This window comes from Rutidosis leptorrhynchoides, chromosome 3, assembly GCF_046630445.1.
Source record: "Rutidosis leptorrhynchoides isolate AG116_Rl617_1_P2 chromosome 3, CSIRO_AGI_Rlap_v1, whole genome shotgun sequence".
Taxonomy (NCBI): domain Eukaryota; kingdom Viridiplantae; phylum Streptophyta; class Magnoliopsida; order Asterales; family Asteraceae; genus Rutidosis; species Rutidosis leptorrhynchoides.
Genome location: NC_092335.1, coordinates 410,703,609 through 410,724,502, shown reverse-complemented (window position 1 = coordinate 410,724,502; position 20,894 = coordinate 410,703,609). Strand labels below are relative to the sequence as shown.

The 20,894-nt window shown below is 36.1% G+C and overlaps 1 protein-coding gene across 1 annotated transcript; it reads left to right on the top strand.

Annotated features, from left to right (window-relative positions):
• Positions 1 to 1,137: 1,137 nt before the first annotated feature.
• On the top strand, positions 1,138 to 5,958 carry LOC139897769 (uridine kinase-like protein 4). The gene is made up of 9 exons (XM_071880463.1): positions 1,138 to 1,234; positions 3,326 to 3,492; positions 4,008 to 4,099; positions 4,272 to 4,341; positions 4,553 to 4,665; positions 5,115 to 5,219; positions 5,298 to 5,370; positions 5,453 to 5,535; positions 5,614 to 5,958. Exons 2-9 carry the CDS (start codon positions 3,339 to 3,341, stop codon positions 5,761 to 5,763), a joined length of 840 nt encoding a protein of 279 aa, XP_071736564.1. The 5' UTR covers positions 1,138 to 1,234; positions 3,326 to 3,338; the 3' UTR covers positions 5,764 to 5,958.
• Positions 5,959 to 20,894: the final 14,936 nt, after the last annotated feature.

Genomic DNA, 20,894 nt, shown 5'->3' with positions numbered 1-20,894 from the left:
TAAGTGGGGAAAGAGGACCCATACTTAGACTAAATAATGTAACACATTTTAGTTCACCTTTAAAACAAAGAAAACACAGCTAGTGTGTGTATGTGTGTGTGTAAAAATAGACCAAGGAGAAGATGAGAGAGATTCAAGCCTTAAGATACATACAATAGTTGAATCTAAGACCTTGCTATCTCCAATTTTCAAGGGTGCGAAGTTATTCCATCAAATTTCATTCTTTCTAGCTAAAGTTAGGGTTTTTGAAAGAAAATTAAGGTATGAACTCTATACTTGAAGTTGGCTTAAATTTATGTTGTAAATGTGTATAGAACATGATTTAACACAAAGTGCATGCTTATTGGAAATTTAATTTCGAATTTAAGAGTTCATGTGCAAGTTCTAGTTGATTTTGGATATATGTTATTATGGGGTTTTGTTCTAACATGAATTTTGGTTAGATTACACTTAAATTAGATTTGTATGATGGGTGATGTATAGATTATGCACAAACTTGTGCAAGAAGAAGACTTGTGAATTCAACTTTTAAGTTGAGATCCAATGGACCAATCAGAGTGCGACATGTGGCGCGACAATCACATGTGATTGAATTTATTTTTTCAATTTTTTTTTCAATCACATGTGATTGAATTTGACATGTTAAATTTTTTAAAAATATTATTTTCAATCACATGTAATTATCGCGTCACATGTCACGCTCTGATTGATCCGTTAAATTTCAAGCAAATTGCTGGTTCTAAGGGATTACACTATATAGATTAGAGAGATTATTTAATTAATTATTTATAGAAAATGATAAACGTAGCTCTAAGGGCTACGTTTAAACATACCATAGATAGTATAAATTTCTTTTTATAATTCAGACCTGTCATGATTAATATTATTGCTAAAATTATATAAGAAAAGTTGATATTAAAAAGAATAATTATACTTTGTAATTAGTTAATAGAGTTTACAAATCTAATTATAATTATAGTAAGCTAAAAGTAGCCCTCTTTAGCATTGTTCATTATTTATTTATTAAATATTATTAGGTTCATCACTGTAATTACATCCAACTTTATGCCCTAATTTCAATTCACTCCAAAACTCCCCCTTCTGTAAATTCAATGTTTCCGTATCTCGCGTAAGAAACTGTGTTGTTTACATTTCTATATTTCATTTTGTTTTTCTCAATTATTAAATCAAATCGAGAATCTCAAAAGTATCTAATCGAGATATACATATATAGGTAGGTATATTCGTGAATCTACACATTATTGAATCTTACTTATAGATTAATATGTTTTGTGTTTCTGTATTTCGCATTTTATGTTATTGTTTGTTTTTTTGCATGTTTTGATCCTTGAATCTAAATTTACTTAGATATTGTTTGTGTAGTTTTTAAATTGTTGCTGAATAGATCAAGATTAAAAGTTTGATTATGTTTAGCTCGTTAATATATTATGTACCAGACTCATGTTTTTATTACATTTCGATATCAAGAATAATGTAATGTAATTGTTGTTTTGTTAGCAGTGGATATAGTGCTGGATCATTGAATTTTTTTTCACCGGGGCGAAATTTTTTTGGCAAAATATAGAGTTTTGGGGCAAAATATAGAGTTTTTTAGCAAAATTTGGAGGTTTTTTGGGCAAAATATGTTGGAGGTTTTATAAGATTTCGTGTAGGGTAATATAATCGATGACCGGATAAATCACTGAATCGTGGTATCACTTTCTGAAAGTAATTATTCGACCCTTATTGCCTGGGTTACACGAATATCACTTTGAGATAAGACAGAGATTAATTCTTGTTTTTGGCACAAAACAAGAATCCTTTTTGCTTAAGAGTATTAAGGTGTTTTCTTTGTATGTGTGTATTACTTCTTCTCTTCACCCCTTCTCATGAATGATAATCATCTATATATATAGGCACCCACAATTATTGGTAAAGATATATACAATATCAATTGGCCTATTGATAATATATATTTTTCATAACTTTAACAAGTGGTTTCATGAACAATAATATCATTTCCATTATCAAAGAAAAGGTTGTCACTATTACATAAGATATGTTATACTTTTCATTATCAAACAAGAGTGATTACAAGTATTATCCATTTCACTTATTAAAGCAAAAGTGGTTACATGAATAATACTTTCATGATATGATTACAAGTATTATTCATTCCACTTATTAAAGCAAAAGTAGTTAGAAGAATAATACTTCCATGAATCACTCAACCTTTTAGATAACACACCAAATCATAAATTTCATGCTAAATGTTTTATGTAGCTTCTTGTGCTTCCTCTTCAAAGGTAGCACCAAAACACTTAGTGAAATTTAACATGAAAATGTCGTGCTGCCTCTTCATGTGTAGCACGAAAATGTCGTGCTGCCTCTTCATGGTTAGCATGAGAACACTTAGTCAAATCTCGTGCTGACTAAGAAGACATAGCACGAGAACACTTAGTCAAATCTCGTGCTGACTAAGAATACCTAGCACGAAAACATTTCGTGCTTACTAAGAAGACTAAGCACCACAACTCGTGCTTACTAAGAAGACTAAGCACGAAAACACTTAGTCAAATTTCGAGCTGACTAAGTCATTATAGTGACTAAAGGAAAACCACTTGGGTCCGGGTAATCTATCACTTAATGGGTGTACACTCCGTACCTCCTAACCCATTTACAAGTGTAGACTAAATCCCTCAATTACACTAAATTTCCAACAAAATACGGAGTCTTTGGGGCAAAATACGAAGGTTTTGGGCAATATATGAAGGGCTTGGGTAAAAAAAAATTCCACCGAGGGCAAAATCGAAAAACTGAAAAAATTTGCACTCAAAATTGAAAATCCACTGGGGGCGGGTGCCCCACCCTGCCCCTTCTTTGGTCAGCCCCTGGCAGTGTGAGTTGATTTTAGATAAATTGGATTATGATTGAATCAAAGGTTGAACTTAATTAGGATTTTCAAAGTGAATTTTGAACCTGGTAGGGTTGATTTGCTAGATTCATATATGGAATGGAGCCTGATCTGTACTTATTTATTTATTTATTTTCTTACTGAAGATTATTAGATGAACTTGCATCAACTTTTGGCTTTGTGCTATAGTTGCAGCATAAGGTTGAGCTGCATTGCTTAATAAAGGTCTAAAAGTTGCCATTAATTTAGGATTTACAAATTTTTAGGATTACAAATGTCTAAAAGCTGTACAATGGCAATTTAACTACGAAGCCATGCACAACTAACATGGATCCTTTATATTATTATTGGTATTATGATATGATTAGTTTATCGCGTGGATTCATATTTCTTCTCAACTTGGCATTGCAGACTGTAATTGCAAATGGGGTCAAAGCCAGTAGAGTATTTGATAGAGGCTTCATCAGGGGCCCATTTTTCTGGCTTCCACATGGATGGGATGCAGGGAAGAAATTCAGAGGCCGGACAGGCAACGACGTCAGTGACTGAAAATGTGCATAAGCAACCCTTTATCATTGGTATGTATTGCAGCATGAACACATTCAAATTGCACTTGATCAATTGTATATTGTACAGTATCTGCAAAACTAGGAACATATTGTTGTTAGGCTCAATTTAGTATATTGATTATGTTCTTTTTGCATCAAAATATAGCTGTAAGCAAGCAACAGTTGTGCATGTTGCTAGTGCCTCTACTAAATATACATATTATATATGTATATTTATATGCAAGTTTTCATTCAGGTTCATCTCTTTGTCATGAGGTATATGCAACTCAAACAAGATTATTAATTGTTTGGCTGTATTGCTTTTCACGTGTATGAGAAGGATGTTTTGGTTTACTGCCTAATAAGTGGCTATTTTTCTTTGTTATGGAATTCGGTTGCTCCTTTTCTTAAATATATTTCATGCATGTATGCATTGTATGTATAGTCTCTTTGTTCTTTGAAAGGCTTGATATGGTCATTTTGTATATGTTATGCTTTACGATTATAAGTTTACATTATTATTAAGTGTTTCGTTCAACAACCAGGGGTTGCTGGAGGTGCAGCTTCAGGAAAGACAACTGTTTGTGATATGATTATTGAGCAGCTTCATGATCAGCGTGTCGTACTTGTCAATCAGGTATCTTTTTCTTTCTTGACAATATTCATAATTTAATCATTTTTTTAATCTTCTTGTTTATTGTTATATGTTATATTGTTATTCCATAACTTAGTCTATTGATACAGCTATCCTATTTACCATTTTTATAACACAAAACCTGAATTTTTAGCTGATATGGTTGTGTTTGCAGGACTCATTCTATCATAGTTTGACAAATGAAGAACTTACAAGGGTTCATGAGTACAACTTCGATCATCCTGGCGAGTTTTGTTACTTTACCTTTCTATTTTTAAAATAGTTTTTGAAATCAAAAGGGTTTATTTGTCTCTCTTTTGGTTTTAGGCAAGTATCATTTGGTACCTCATACATGTAAAGCTTTTGCTATTTGCATTTTGACATCTGTTGTAAATTTTGTTTCAATTCTTGCAACCGTTTGTTTTCGTTTTTCTTATGGCCTTTCCCAATTTTCAGATGCTTTCGAAAATGAAAAGTTATTGTCAGTTGTAGAGATGTTGAGGCAGGGGAAAGCTGTGGATATTCCAAAATATGATTTCAGAAGTTATAAAAACAGCATTTCTCGAAGGGTTAGTTTCTATATCATAGTTTAAAAAGGTCTAAATGTGAATCTTACAATAAACATTTTTATGGTTATAGTTTTTTAGGGTACATTGGTACATTTTTATGGTTGTAGTTTTTTAGTTTCTATATCAATCTGGGTCATCAAACCATCATACAAAAGAGAAAACAAAAAGAAAAAAATATATTAGTTTGACCTGTGTAAATGGTTTAGTGCCTTTATCAGTTGATAAACCACTATAAAACTTTTAATCATAAATTTATTGTACTATTAAAATATGATTTCAGTGTCCAGTAATAATTCCGTTGTCAAGCAGATATGTTGAACACAAACCACTGTGTTGATTTAGATGCATCAAAATGTTTCTGATGTGACAATATTGTTGTCTCCTGTTGTTTGTGTAATTAAGAGTATTACATGACTGAACACTACGAAACCTATGTCATGATTTGTAAGTCTGTTTACAGTGGTGAGAGTATGGAAAATGCATTGCGCGCATGTTGTAAAGGTATCAAGATCGGAAAGATTTTAATTCATAGAGAAGGTGATAACGGTCAACAGGTGTGTGATTACTTAAAAAACTTTAAATGTACGGTTTAAACTAAATATTCAATTATTCTCACACTTTATCGGGTGCAGTTAATATACGAAAAGTTGCCACAACACATGTCTGATAGGCATGTATTGTTATTAGATCCAATACTTGGAACAGGTGAGTTTAAGAGATTTTTCACAAATCACTTGTTGGAATATGTGAACATGCTATTAATTGCAAGTAATTTGAATATGTTCAGGCAATTCAGCTGTTCAAGCTATTTCGTTGCTTCTAAAGAAAGGCGTACCAGAGGCTAATATCATATTCCTGAATCTGATCTCTGTAAGCTATTCATAATTGGTCAATGTTTCTACCAAATAAATTTGACTAACTATGAGCCAAATTATGACGTTTAACCAGGCACCACAAGGAGTCCATGTAGTCTGCAAACGGTTCCCGAGAATTAAGATAGTAACATCAGAAATAGAAACAGGTTTAAACCAAGAGTATCGTGTTCTTCCTGGGATGGGAGAGTTCGGAGATAGGTATTTTGGGACAGATGACGAATGAAGTCAACCCAAGTACAAAAAGATGGAATCAAGTTATTGCTCATGAAATTGTTAACAATTTTGAGTTGAGTTGAGACTTGTTAGTCGTGTTCTTTGTGGACTTGTATGGGACTCGAGTCATGGATGAATTGGAGTAATATACACATGATAATAATGATGATGATGATGATGATGATATGTTATTTTAACAGGCTATATGATGTGTTTAATGGTAGAGCTTTTTCTTGACATACTTCTATATTTTTCTGCTTGGTAATCTATTCATCAACAGATTAGTTTCTTGTTTTGCTTTAAAAAACAAAAGCTTTTCCAGTCTACCAAAATTTGGTGTGTTTTTCGTGTAACAGTATATTACTTGTTAGCATGGATCCAAACTTTTTATCACACTACTCTGTCTCAAATTTTGCTTACTAACACCCAAACTTTTAATCACACTACTCTGTCTCGAATCTTGATTAATAACACACAATTTTAAGTAATATATAAACATGTAAAGGAAAGCAACCTTGTCTATTTCCTTTGATGTACGAGCATGCAGTCGAGCTAGGAATAGTTAAGCTAGCTTGACTTTGTAATTGACCGAGGTTTATGGGTTTCAAGATCACTATTCTTGCTCTGATTTCTGAACACCGTTAATTGTAGCTGACGTTTCTTTCGTACTATGTATTGTGGCAAATTCCTCCGAAGTAAACTGCGAAGCTGGTAAACGAACCGGGGGTGGGGGTACACTATCAACTAACACACAATTTTAAGTAATATATAAACCTGTAAAGATTCAAATATGTATTTTACTCTTTGTATTCGATATAAATTTTAAGAGAAACTAATCACACCAAATCCCGATTGGTCCCAAGTAATTCAGCATTGCTAAGCAAGAGACTTCGGCCCAAATTCTACCGAAGGAACAGAATCCAAAATCAACCTACAAGATACTACTTTATTAGACCCACATACTTTATTAGACCCATCCAATGAAACAACAGTCAATACCTCCTACTCACGTGAGACTTCAACATAATTAATGACCGAGAATCTGAATTTGAGTTCCCAACTTTGCCCTTATTGTCCACCTAATGCAAAGAGAAGATTACCTCTTTTTCATGTGATAATATTTTGACAGGACCACCATTAGCTTTGCAAACATTTATCCTACACGCTAATTGTCAAGCAAAATTTTGCCGTTTTGCCATTCCAAGTTACCTCCTCAATTGAGACTTGCCACAGTAACACATGAATCAAAGCAACAAAACCCTGATCTTCCCAATATCTTCAATCCATCAACAACCGATCCATCAACAACCGATCCAGGCAACTGATTCTCGACCATCACATGTTTTCTGGTGGACTGATATCCAGTGACTGGATCATTCCCATTTTGACTAAAATCAGACGTGTAATTTGTAACACAATGTAACCCAGTGAGTATTATGCTTTATTCATTCAATATTTATAGCATATATAAAACCCTAATAACTTTAACCCTAACGGACACAAGCCTACGTATTGAACTTGAGCCTAACCTATTATCTAACACTCCCCGCAGTCCGAACGGCGAATTCAAAATCTATATTCTATATATCTATCTATATCTATCTATATTCTACTCTATATTATTATTATTATTATTATATTATATTATATTATTATATATAATAACAAAGTCACTTTTACCTAATCATCCTAATAAATAGCTTAGGTGGCAAAGAAATAACCATTAGATGTATATCCTACTTTTAATCTCAGCCCTTAGATTAGTTGATTAGTGAACAATTGTATCTCTCATCTTATTTTTACATCAAACTCCTAAAATACCCTTGAAAATACATTGGAGTCTTACGGAAGTACCCATCAAAACCAATTAGGGTTCCTTACATAAAAACCAATTAGCGATTGGGATCACTCGAGGGGGACTAAACCACCTGTTGCGATCATCTCCCGTTTCGACTATGCCGATTCAGTGATAATAACCCCGCCCCATCGCTGACGGGAGCGTTCCTAAACAATAATTAGCGTTCCATCAAATCGAATCTATACCCTTTTTCAGGAATCCTTATCAACAGCAATTTAAACAATGTCAATTTCAATAACGAAAAAATTAGAGCTCAAACCTATTCAACAACGAATTATGCTCCAACAACGAATTAGGGTTCCAAAACTCATAATCGTCTGAATAGGGTTCAAGCCTAATCGTCTATGCGAAAATATAATATGTAAGTCACGATATATTCTTGTGTTAACTGATTGTGATTAGATATAATATAAATACAATTCCATAGTCAATATTATGTACATAAATCTTGAATTTGAATTTATACTTTCCACTAATTCAATGGATTTTTTTAGTATTTCAAATAATTATGTTAATATGAATAATTGGAGGGTTTGATCAGTTCAAATCAATAGGTTTGACATATGTTTACATCAAGTATCAAGCGTATAAACTACATAATTTGAAGTGAAGACTATTTTCTTGCTTAATTCAATTTATTTATACCAAATTCTATATGCTGCTCCTAATTGTGTTTGTTCAAGAAGCATAATAGAAGTTGCATCAATAGGTAAAAGATAACAAATGGAGCTAACAATGTTAAGGCCCATGTAATATATATACATCAATTTCAAATTAGGGTTCTTTATTGTCGAAGCATTCATCCAAATACAATTAGGGTTCATGTAATATGTATACATCAATTTCTTCCCATTCAGTTCCATCTCTAAGGAAGAAAAAAATTCAATCTTTTTTCGTTTTTGATTTCAATTTTACGGTTTCTTGACTTCTTGCTTATCTTAATTGTGTTATGAGTTTCAGAAGAAATTTATGGTGACGATGAATACAGGTATAATTTCGATCGACCTAGATGGTTAATGATTTAATAATGTGGAGTGATGATGCAAAATCAACACTTTGGTTTGGGTTTGGTTCACTTTGTTTCATATCTTCCTGTTTCACAAAAGGCATTCACTTTAGGTGTATGGTGATGATTATTACACTCTTTCAATTTCTACTAAATATCATGATTATATATTTAAATTAAAGGTTTGATCTTTTTATTCAGCATGATTTCTTTGATATCTCAACTCCCTCTTCTATGTTTGGGTGTTTCGTTCTTCTCAAACATAATCCCTCGGAGGTAAGAAACAAACCTTGCTGACTTTAAAATCGTGTGATGTCATAATATACAATTACTGGTTTTTGTTTAACTTGTAGGAGTCACAAATTTACAGAAATGGTATTCAGAGCAACGGATAAATTATGCTTCAAGAAGATGACATATCAAAGGATATAAGAGTTGTACTTCCTACACTAAATTTTGCAATCTCGAAATCTCGATAATTGTTTCAGGCCAACCGGCGATGATTAATTTGGTACTTATCTTGCATTTCGATTAAAATGTGTAGGTACATGTTGAAAGTAGGGTCTTTCGTCAACACAAATATTTGATATTACATCTGAAAGTATGATTGTGTTTGTGACAAGAAAGAGTACACTTTTGAAGTATTCTTTTTCTACACGAAGTACAACTGTAATAATTTTGGTTGTATACTTGTATGGTATAACTTAAAAAAGTTTTAATTGCTTTTCCTTGTCTATAAATGTGTTAAGTTAATAGAATATAAGATCAAAAGTTCTAATTTCTTTTCACTTTCTCTTATTTAAATTGGTTGATGGTGCAAGATGCTAGATTACCTCTATCGTAACCATATTCAGTTTGCAAATACGATAAAAGGTAACATACTTATATTTACAATAATGATTTGGCGCAATTTGTGGTTTCATATGTATCTTCTGAGTTGATTGATCATAATGAAGTAACACTACCCTCTTTAGTACGTATTTTTTACTAGGCTTCCTACATTTACAATTTGAATCGCATTTACAAAAATGCTGATATCACCGTTTCTTCGTATTCCTATCCTTCATCGGGTGCTTTGGGTTGTATTCACTAATAAACTTTAACAGACGATACCATATATTAGGTGCTTTGGGTGCACTTATTGCACGTAAAAACACATTATGCTGTCAATAACTTGGATGTGATAATGGGTCGAAATGAGTAATTTTTATTTTCAGGTTAACTGGTTAATATGGGTTGGGTTTGGTTCAGCTTATCCACCACTAGTATTTTAGTAGTTGTAATGTGTGATCTTTGTAATCCTATCCTTCATCTATCTCGATCTATCTTGATGTATATTGGCTTGAGTCGCGTTAATTTTGTTTCATATTTCTATGATTAGTAGCTTTTAGTTTCATATTTACAATAGCTATTCTATGACCCTAATTTTTTTTGAAGGTACCCATTTAATTGCCTACCAAAAATATTTTTGAAGGTACGATCATGGCAACTATTTTTTTTATGTGTAGCACTAGGATTGCCATGTCACTGTTAGCATTTCTAAGGATGACAGGCCAAAGCGAATATTTTTTGGGTAATAAAGATATGTGTTGTTCTTTTGACTTTTTTGAATAAACATTTAAGATATATTGTTGTTTTTAAATTTCAAATTGTCTAAGTTTTGCAGACCGAAAGTTATTCATCATGTTGAGGTAGCTGCATCTGCACTGGCCCATGCTGAGCAAATGGACATCATGACTACATTGCAACTTGTGTTGAATAAGAGATCAAAATCTAATTAATGAAACACAGTTGGTATGTACTTTCTTGGTCTAATGTGTAAATTTCAAACTTATTTTGATTGCATTAGTATCAGAACTTGAGAGCATATAATCAGGAAAAAAATAATAGCACCACCAATTTACTCTCCAAATATGTCCTCTTGACTATTCGAACACAACCCTTCGTTAGCATAGTTAATTAGTAAAATACATGCCAATTAAGCATTTAAATATTTCCACTGCATTTTTAATAAGTTCGGTTTAAATGTTGGTAGTCCATGTTACTCTGCAAATGTTTGAGTAGTTCTACTAAACATGCGCTAATATCAGTGACCTTATTGGGACTTTATTGTTTGATAGAGCCTTGTCATTGTACAGATATTAAATTGACATGAAATTTTAAACCAATATTTTGTTAAGTAATATATTAATTTTTATTAGCGGCAACCAGAAGTGATTGTAGAATGAGCCGAATAGAAACGAGAAGTGATACGAAAAATATGTTTTTCACTCGCTCATTACCGATATGGATGTCAAATGTTGAGACAAGCTTTCTTGGGTTATAATAAACGGCGCATCAAGTCATGACGTTATAGAAGATAGATACTAAATGGGTCAAAGAAGCAATGACAGATCATAATAAGGAACACCAGTTGAAAATGGGTATCGAGTGCATCATTGTTTTATCGTTTTGTGTTGTTAAACATGGTTACTTTTTGATTTTGCAAGTAAATGATTGAATGTTTGATGTATCCTAATAGAAACCACTGGTCTGTAGTATATCTCATCTTTATCTTTAATTTATACGTTCTCTTGTATGCTTTCCTTTTTTATTATTATTATTATTATTTTTTTTTTTTACTATTTTTCGTGCAAGAATGAAATAAGGAATGAAAATGGAAATCAACTTTTAGCCTATAATAAGTTACATTTTCATAAGATTCAAGTTTTAACATCCTTTGATATCTCTTCTTTTATATGTGACATTAATCGAGCTAACCAAAAGATTAGTTAGTTACCCTTTTACCCCTTTTTAGATGCTTGAAAGAAATACACACAGAAAAGGTTTTGGTAGTCAAATCATGGGTTCAACATGTAACTAACATCTATAAGTTAACTTTTATTTTATAACCCTCCGAATTCGCGGGTTATAAGCTAGTTTATTTATAATTTTAGCATTAATAAAGTCATTATTGACTTGAACATATCTAATTGGTTCAAGATTTAACAACAGGTTCCGATATTTAGAACAAGTTTGAAGTCGAGAACTATGTCAATCGAGTCTGTCGAAGATTCTTTGCTGGTAATTTCTTTGTAATTTTCTTCATTATTTCATACAATTTGAGTTATTTTGTTCCTTCCAAAAGTTATATCTTATAAAAAAATCCCGGGTGCATATATGTTGAACTGTCATTTATAAAAGTGTTTTCAAATAATAAGATCATACACCTTTTTTTTTTTTTTTTTTTTTGAAAAGCAAGTAAAACTTTCATTGATAAATGGAATATTTACAAAGCCCTATAAACTATACATTATGATGTGTCATAAATATGGATAAAAAAGAAAAAAATGAACCTCGAATCATAAAAACATGAACGATGAGACACTAAACCCCGCGGCACTTGAGTGAATTCGAGCTGAGCTGGAGCGGCCAGACAGTACCGCTGATGCGATGACAAAGTTGACCACTACAGCCCATTTAACCAAGTGAATAGTGTGATCTACGACATGACTTCATGACCGGTTTCGAGACCGTACGAGAGCTTTGTATCCAATTAGCCGATGCCCGTGCTATGAGTGTTCAAGGATGTGTAGAACGAGGGATTGATGAGCCACTGATGCCATTCGATTGTTGATTTCTTTGATCTTTTAGATATCCATGAAAATGATTGTGTTTGGATCTCGGAAAGTATAGTGGCAGGACACCAATCTTTCTTACTAAATACTTTGGCATTTCGGTATTTCCATAATATGTAAATTGTGGTCCATTTTGTTGCTTGCCAAATGTATTTACCAGAGGATGATGTGGTGAATGTTTGATCCGCTGAAGTAATGTCTTGGAGGTTGGAAAGCGAGTTTGTGGAAAGATTCCACCAAGATAAGATTGCGTTCCAGATCGTTTGGGTTGAAGTGCATTGGAGTAGAATATGTTCTATGGTTTCGACATGTGAGTTACATAGTGGGCAAAGAACGGTATCGAGATCAATGCTTCGCTTATCTAATTCTACTCTAGTTGGGATTCAACCAAGTAAGATCCTCCAAATGAAGATGTTAATCTTTTGTGGTATGAGTTTGTTTCTGGGCGTATTGAAGGTGTTGGAAGGTATTTCGAGTTTGAGGTTGTCTAAAATGGTTGAGAGGGATTTTGTAGTGAAGAATCCGGAATTATCTAAGTTCCATATCCAAGTATCGGGTTTTTCAGAAAGGTTAATGGAAGAAAGCAGGTTGTTTAGTTCCGATAGTTCATTAAGTGTTCGTCCGTATGGTTCACGAGACCAATTCCAAGTTCCGAAAGTGAGCGAATTGGTGGAAGAAATGCGTTCCGATACTAATGCATTTTTATTTGATTCAAGCATGTAGAGTCTTCTGAATTGGTTGCTAAGAGCTTCTGTTCCGAACCATTTTTCCAGCCAAAATTTAGTGTTGTTGCCATTCCCTATTCTTTTTGTTATTGAGGTGGTGAAATTAGCTCCAAGATTGTCAGCAATTTTTCCGGCCTTGATGATTTCATTCCATATTGTGGTACCTGAAACATTTCTAGAGAAGACATTAGTATTAACCCCCCCTCCCTCCCCGTAAATGCTCGATATGACTTTGGTCCACAGTGCGTTTTTTTCATTATAAAATCGCCACCACCATTTACATAGTAGGGAAATATTTTTGCAGAAAAGAGACCCGATGTTCAACCCGCCTTTGTCGTAAGGTAAGAGGATGTGTTCCCATTTAATCCAGTTTATTTTATTTTCTGTGTCCGAACCTCCCCAAAAAAATTTTCTTCTTTTTGATTCAAGTACGTTGATTATTTTTACGGGTGCATGGAATAAGGAAAAGTAGTATAAAGGTATACTGGATAAGACGGATTTAATTAAGGTGAGGCGGCCGCCTTATGACATGGACTTGGCTTTCCAGTCGGAAAGACGTTTGTCGAACTTATCAATAATCGGTTGCCAAGATGAAGCCCGATTGGAAGGGACCCCAATCGGAAGTCCAATGTATGTGAAGGGTGTTGATCCGGCCGAGCAATCGATATATTTGGCCATCTCCTCGACGTCGTTTTTTGACACACCAATCCCGTAAAGATTGCTTTTTTTGAGATTTACTTTTAGGCCAGATATGTTTTCGAAGCATTTTAATAGTTTAGATATGTTTTTCGCATTACGTTTGCTCCATTCGCCAAAGAAGATTGTATCATCCGCATATTGGAGATGAGATACTACAATCTTGTCATGACCGACACAAATACCACGAAATTGGTCATTTGCAATGGCCCGTTTGGCGAGAATGTTGAGGCCTTCCGCCGCGATTATGAATAGGAAAGGTGATATTGGGTCACCTTGGCGGATGCCTCTACCAGGGGAGAACTCCGTGGTCGGGGAACCATTGATGAGGATGGAAATTGAAGAGGAGGAGAGGCATGCGTGGATGAAACTGATCCATTTGGGGCCGAATCCCATACTTTTCATGGTATCAAAAAGGAAATCCCACTCGATGCAATCGAATGCCTTTTCGAAATCCACTTTGAATATGAGACCCTTTTGTTTTTTTCTTTTTAGTTCATCAATTAGTTCGTTTGCTATAAGGACATTGTCAAGGATATATCTACCTTTGAGGAAGGCGGTCTGATCTATTCCAATAATTTTGTGGATAACTTTTGAAAGTCTATTGGACAAGATTTTTGTGAGTATTTTGTAGTAGCTTCCGATTAGGCAGATAGGACGATATTCGTTAAAACCGATAGGATTGGATTTTTTGGGATTAGTGTGAAGAAGGAAGCATTGCAGCCCTTAGAGATTTCGGAATTGGTCCAAAACCAGTCGAGAGCTTTAATGAGATCCTCTTTTATCAACCACCAATATTTTTTGAAAAATTTCATATTGAAGCCATCTGGACCAGGAGCTTTAGAGCTGTCGCAGTCAAGGAGTGCATCCCGCACTTCGTTTTCAGCAAATCGGGCTTCAAGTATGAGATTGTCGGTATCGTTTATATAATTATGATTAGGCTCGTTTTCGAATGGACAATTACCTTTGCGTTTTTTGGATCATACACCTTACTAATCGTACCTTCAGGATACAGTCGCAAGTCTGGATAAATAATACATATGTTTGGGACAATACTAATCATGATTTGTATAACGAGTTTGATGTAAACTAGTATTTGTGTCATGGTATGTATGAGCTTCTTCATGTCGAAGTAATGCGAGTTTGAAAGTCCTTAAAATTTGGTCCGTGATTCGTTTCTTAATCTGTTAACAAGGTACTGACATCAACTTATCTCCTTTTATTCTTTTTATATATGTAAACATCGATAACTCTTGCAGGAAATCCCAAGTTAACAAAGGCTGCGATGATCGGTTCTATTATCTTGGAAAGGCAACACCCGGATGGCATGGAATCTGTACAAACGTGTGTGTTTGCAGCCATGGCGGATTTCAGATCTTTTCTCCCTAATCATGTATTCGTATTCGAGATATGAGCCTTTATATCTGTTCTGAAAAATACTGCTTTAAATATAACTGAAAGTCACAGGTTTTCATGTAAGCTTTCGATTAAGCTGATCTCCTAAACTCCGGGAGTAAATTGATGAGTTATTAGGCAAAACGGATAAGAAATCCTTAAGAGAGGAGTACCGAGGTTCAGAATATGCGTTAAAGGATTTGGAATATGGCTAGAAAAAAGGCCAGTTAGTTAATTTAACATTTATTTTAATGTTAAGCATATGACCCAATAGAGTGTGTTGAAGTCCTTTATGTTAATCTAATAACCTTTGCATCCGTTTGTTGACTATTACTTTAATTGATGTGCTACATAATGATTCAATATTTTGATGATATGTTTCAGAGTTTAATTTTGTTCATGGCACTGACAAGCGAGTCTAGAGGTGTGAATAAATGGTATTCTGATTATGTTGACATCTCCCCGAGTAAAAGTGTGGCTAATAAATCGAGACGTGAGTTTAGCTTATTTAGTGAATCGTTTTCCTTTTCATGAATGATAGTGCACCCCATCTTCGACCTACGCTTGAAGATACTTCATAGAATATAATGCTCCACGAAGCAGGTAGAAGCTTTGGGCCACACACGAAGAATCCTCTTTGGAGATAATGCTCCACGAAGCAGGTACGAAGCTTTGGGCCACACACGAAGATACCTCTTCGGAGATAATTCTCCACAAAGCGATCTCCCCTAGCTTTGAGCCATATCTTTGTTTACCAAAATACCAAAGAAAGGAACAACCTTACTTTCCCTAGCTCAGTAGATAGAAAGAGAAAGTCTACTAATGCTTCCAAGACTTCCTTGAAATATGCTATAGGAGGAAAGAAACATTATTGCTTTCCAAAAGCATAATAGACATTTTTAGAATGTCAATGCTCTCTTTACAAAGCATTTTTACAGAGCACATTTTTTAGAGCCTTGGGAACTGATGTTTCAGAGCGTTAGGAATATGATATACAGAGAAAGGAACAGCTTTACTTTCTTAAAGTAAGTATGCAATTTGGGAAGTCCACTAATACTTTCAAGACTACCTCGGGAACATGTTAAACCCAAAAGGAGCCTTTCCGTCCTATAAATAAGCAAGTATAAGCTCTAAAGAAGGGGCTCTCATACTATGCATCACTCTCACTCCATACTCAATCACATATAACTCTCTATGTTGTACCTTCGTATCTTGGTGGCGTAAAGTATGATACCTTCGTACTACCTTCGGGGAAACGCCAACAAGAACACACACATCACAAATTTCCTAAAATACCTTGGTGGCGTAAAGCAAGTCCTCTTGTTACCTTCGGGGAATCGCCAACAAGAGTATAATCCACTCTCATTTACCTTTCTCATTCACACTTTTGTTTAGAGCTAATCGGTATCATCTCTTCAACAAGAATTCACCGGAAAGTGTACAAACAATGAACATAATAAAGTAGGTGTCCCGGTTATGCTAAAATTTTTGTGAATTTTTTAGTTAATGTAGGCATGAACAACAAGTTATTGAACTGAAATTTTAGTGTTAGAACCAAAATTTTAGGGGTTGGCTCAAAAAGTTATTGAACTGAAATTTTAGTGTTGATTATGCATAAAGTTGAAATTTTAGGGGTTAAGTATACATGTTCATATTTCGGCCCATCAACATTTTACAATGCTGTGATTTTTCAAGCGTAAACACTTGTTATATTAATATGTAGCCAATACAGAACGTATCTACAATGCACCAAATACCTTAACTTGAAATAAATCAAACATTATTCAAACTAATTTAGTAAGCATTCACCCAATATTATTGGGCACCACTAAATTAACTATCTAAAATGTGCAGGCTAACAATTTGCATATCAATGAGCAGAGCACGAACACAACAAATTCACAGATGTTAATTGGTTGTGATAGTGTATCTCCCCGTCAAGATAATAAACGAAGATAAGCTAACGGAGATATCGCGCTTAACGAGGGTAGATGACATGAGATTGGATCACAAGAACACATATGTCAAGTAGTACAAACCATGAGCGGGATATCCTCAAACTCAAATAATGGCTCCCAAATGATAAAAGAAGAATGCTCCCAAAGTATAATCCTAATATTCAGAATTGGTAAGAAACCACATCCGTTATACGAAGCAATGGTAACGAAGGAACGTGGTGACGAAGGTATCACGGTTACCAATGGACAAAGACTCATCCTAAAGTCACAAGATTGCCTAGACTGAAGGAGAGAAGTAAGCGGGTTGACCAAACTCGCTTCCACTAGCATCCAAATGACAAAAGAGGAACGTTGCAGGATAACTTTCTTGAACCAGCAGGAATTGCAGTCGGCCGAAGGGAAAGTCCCATTTCTCTCATCAGAGATCGCCTTGGAGACTGATCCCACCTAGAAAGCTGGTGATAGAGCTATTGCCTAACCCTATAAAAGGAGAACATGATCTCTGGAGTTGGCATTCACTCTAAGTCACAATTACTCACACATAATACTCTCTATGAGTTACCTTCGTTCTTGGTGGCGTAAAATTCGATACCTTCATACTACCTTCAGGGAATCGCCAACAAGCATACATTCATTATCATACCTTATAATATCATCCGCTTAGTGATCAGATCTCAATATCCTTGTTCCCTTAACAAGGGTTGCCAAGAATTGTACAAACAGTTGGCGCCATCCGTGGAACTCCACATCAATATTCACTTTGTTTGAGAAAAAACACAAGATCATGGCAGATCCTGATCACCCACCACCCGGTTTATCATTACCATCTGAGGTAAACCAAGACAAAACTGGGACACGAACGCCTATCACTCCTGCTATGCCAATAACCGCAGATCGGAGTGATTCTGAACCACCACCATTAATCGACAAAACCTTCATACTCAATAACTATGATAACATACGCGCCGTCATAAAAAAGTTACGAGAAGAGGGGCATCCGCACAGTCGACGAATCCTCACGTACGACAGCGAGGATGTCGACGAAGAAATGGAAATGGAGGCGAGGCCAACGAGAAGTCTCCCACTTACCAGCCAGCCCCCAATATCACAACCATCAATCCCTCCAAATATCATTCCTCAGCCGGTGCTCTCTCAGCCGGTTCATTCAATGATTACTACCAGCATCCCGTTGAGCAACTCCGGAGGACCGATTACACAGCAGTATGCCTTCGGGAGTCCCTTCCCCGTTGTTTCACAGAACATGCCGAACACCAGCGCTGTCTTACCAGCCACGGGGATAATCCCTATGATAAATCATCAAAACGCTTCGTTGCCTGCGGGGTCACAAGTATGGAACAGATGGAATCAGTGGGTTGGCTTACCCTATCAGAATGTGTATGCCGGAGGTATCCCTGCAGTAAACAACCTTCACCACGAAGCTAATGTAAACGCTAGCGGATGCGCAGACCAGTCCTAGTCCTGAAAGAGCCAGAAGACTCCCTTCATATCTTCGATACAAAACCACCCGCTACCCATCGGGATGAAGATACCTTCCCACCTGGGATACTATGAGGGAAAGGATGACCCAGACGATTTTATAAATATCTTCGAAGGTGCAGCTCAAATGTCGAGATGGGACATGGCCGTAGCCTGCCATGCATTCTCATGTGTGCTTATAAGCGATGCAAGGATCTGGTTTGACTCTTTGGCAAAGGATTCCATCTCGAGTTTTGAGGATCTTAAACGATTTTTTTGGTCAAAATTCAGTCAGCAAAAGAAACACAAGAAGAATCATGTCGCTGCCCACAGCATCAAGCAAAAAGATAACGAAGCTTCGAGAGCTTCTCTTGGCCGGTATACGGATGAGACCCAACAGATCCCAGGACTCTCGGAGTCACAAAGAATCTCGGGACTCCTGTACGGCTGTAGGACCCGAGCGCTAGTGGAGCATCTTAGCCGAGATCTCCCAGACACTTACGAAGCTTTGCTAGACAAGGCGTATGTTTGGTTAGACGCGAAAGACACCGCCAACAGCTTCGTATACGAAGAATCGCAGAGCTTCAAACAAAAGGAAAAAGTAAGTCACCACGAAGATAAATCTGGAAGAAAGAACGAGCGGAACAGATTCTCCACCTACAGGAGAGAAAAAACCTCCGGTATCCTCGGGACTTTGATAAAGTCACCTAAGGAAATTCTCGCTCCGAAAGGGCTGCCCAAGCTTTTAAAGCTCCACCAAAGCTGAACAACAAAGGGAAGCTGAGGGATACGAGCAATTTTGTGACTTCCACAATGATTTCGGGCACGAGACAGACGACTGCATACAGCTGAGGCAAGCCATAGAGGAGGTCGTTAGATCTGGGAAATTGTCACATCTAGCAAAAGGCATACACAACCTGAAGGTATCAAATCAAGAGGACAAGCCCGAAGAAAAAAGGCCAAACACAGACAATGCCATATTGACGGTCACAGAATGCTTCGCCGTCGAGAAGCTAAGAACCTACAAAAGGGAGAGAAAAATTAGGGTGATAGATTGGGAAGAGATCTCTTTCCCAGCACTCGATACCATCACTCCCTCTGATAAGCCTGTCACAGTCAATGGTCGAATCTTTGATACGTGCACCGAGTTTACTTAGATAGCGGGAGTGCATGTGACATCATGTACGAACATTGCTTCGATCAACTTAGCCCTTCCATCAAAGCTCGCCTAAGTCCACCAAGGGTACCTCTAGTCGGATTCTCCAGAGAAAGATGTTGGCCTATCAGAGAGATAGACCTTGATTTCACCATCGGAGAGCCTCCGTTATCCAGGACTGAAACACTTGACTTCGTAGTAGTGCGATCCACCTTGTAGCATAACATTTTGCTAGGAAGAGTGGCTATGATGAAAATGGGAATAATTGTATCTACTGTACATCAACTGGTAAAGTTCTACACACCCGAAGGGATCGGTACCCTAGCATCAACTTGTGATCGGGAGAAGGTGATCATGGATATTAGGAAAACGGAGGAAAGGCCATAGGAATGTATCCTCGAAACTAGAGAGGAAGATTCGAGTGAATAGAAAATCTCCATCAACCCTCTATTCCCCGAGCAACAAGTAACTATCGGAGGTTCCCTACCTACGAAAATGAAGAGGAGGCTTCGTAAGTTGCTACAGGCCAACATCGATAATGTCACTTGAGAATACAGAGATATGACTGGCATCCCTCGAACACTCAGTATCGATGGAACAATGTTCTCTACAGAGCATAAGCTTAATGAATACAAGCACCTAGAGCCAATACATCAGAAGAAAAGAAACCTCGTTAATGAAAGGGATGAAGCTGCTTGTAAAGAGGTAGAGGAATTACTCCAAGATGGTATAATCCGAGAAGCAAAATACCCTACTTAGGTTGCGAATCCTGTCATGGTAAAAAAGTCAGACGGAGGCTGGAGAATGTGTGTTGATTTTACGAATATCAACAAAGCTTGCCCGAAGGATTACTACCCTCTGCCAGAAATTGATTGGAAGGTGGAATCCCTAACCGGATACAAATATAAGTGTTTTCTTGATGCTTACAAAGGTTACCATCAGATTCAAATGGCCAAAGAGGACGAAGAAAATACATCATTCTTCATAAGCAAGGGGATCTATCGCTATAAGAAGATGCCCTTCGGACTAAAAAATGCCGGAGCTACATACCAAAGGCTGGTAGACAAAGTGTTCCGTAAGCAGCTTGGAAGAAACCTAGAATCCTATGTCGACGATATGGTAATCAAAAGCGTCGAGGAAAGCACTTTATTGAAAGAAATTTAAGAAACCTTCGACACCCTAAGGACAGTCAACATGAAGCTTAATCTTAAGAAGTGCTCGTTCGGGGTAGAAGAAGGAAGGTTCCTGGGGTAC

What these genes read in the sequence shown, in the direction of transcription:
- LOC139897769 (XM_071880463.1), top strand. Translation starts at nt 3,339, where the DNA reads ATGGGGTCAAAGCCAGTAGAGTATTTGATAGAGGCTTCATCAGGGGCC. An exon ending in TAAGCAACCCTTTATCATTG is followed by an intron (nt 3,493 to 4,007) that starts GTATGTATTGCA and finishes TTCAACAACCAG; the next exon opens with GGGTTGCTGGAGGTGCAGCT. An exon ending in TATTCCTGAATCTGATCTCT is followed by an intron (nt 5,536 to 5,613) that starts GTAAGCTATTCA and finishes ACGTTTAACCAG; the next exon opens with GCACCACAAGGAGTCCATGT.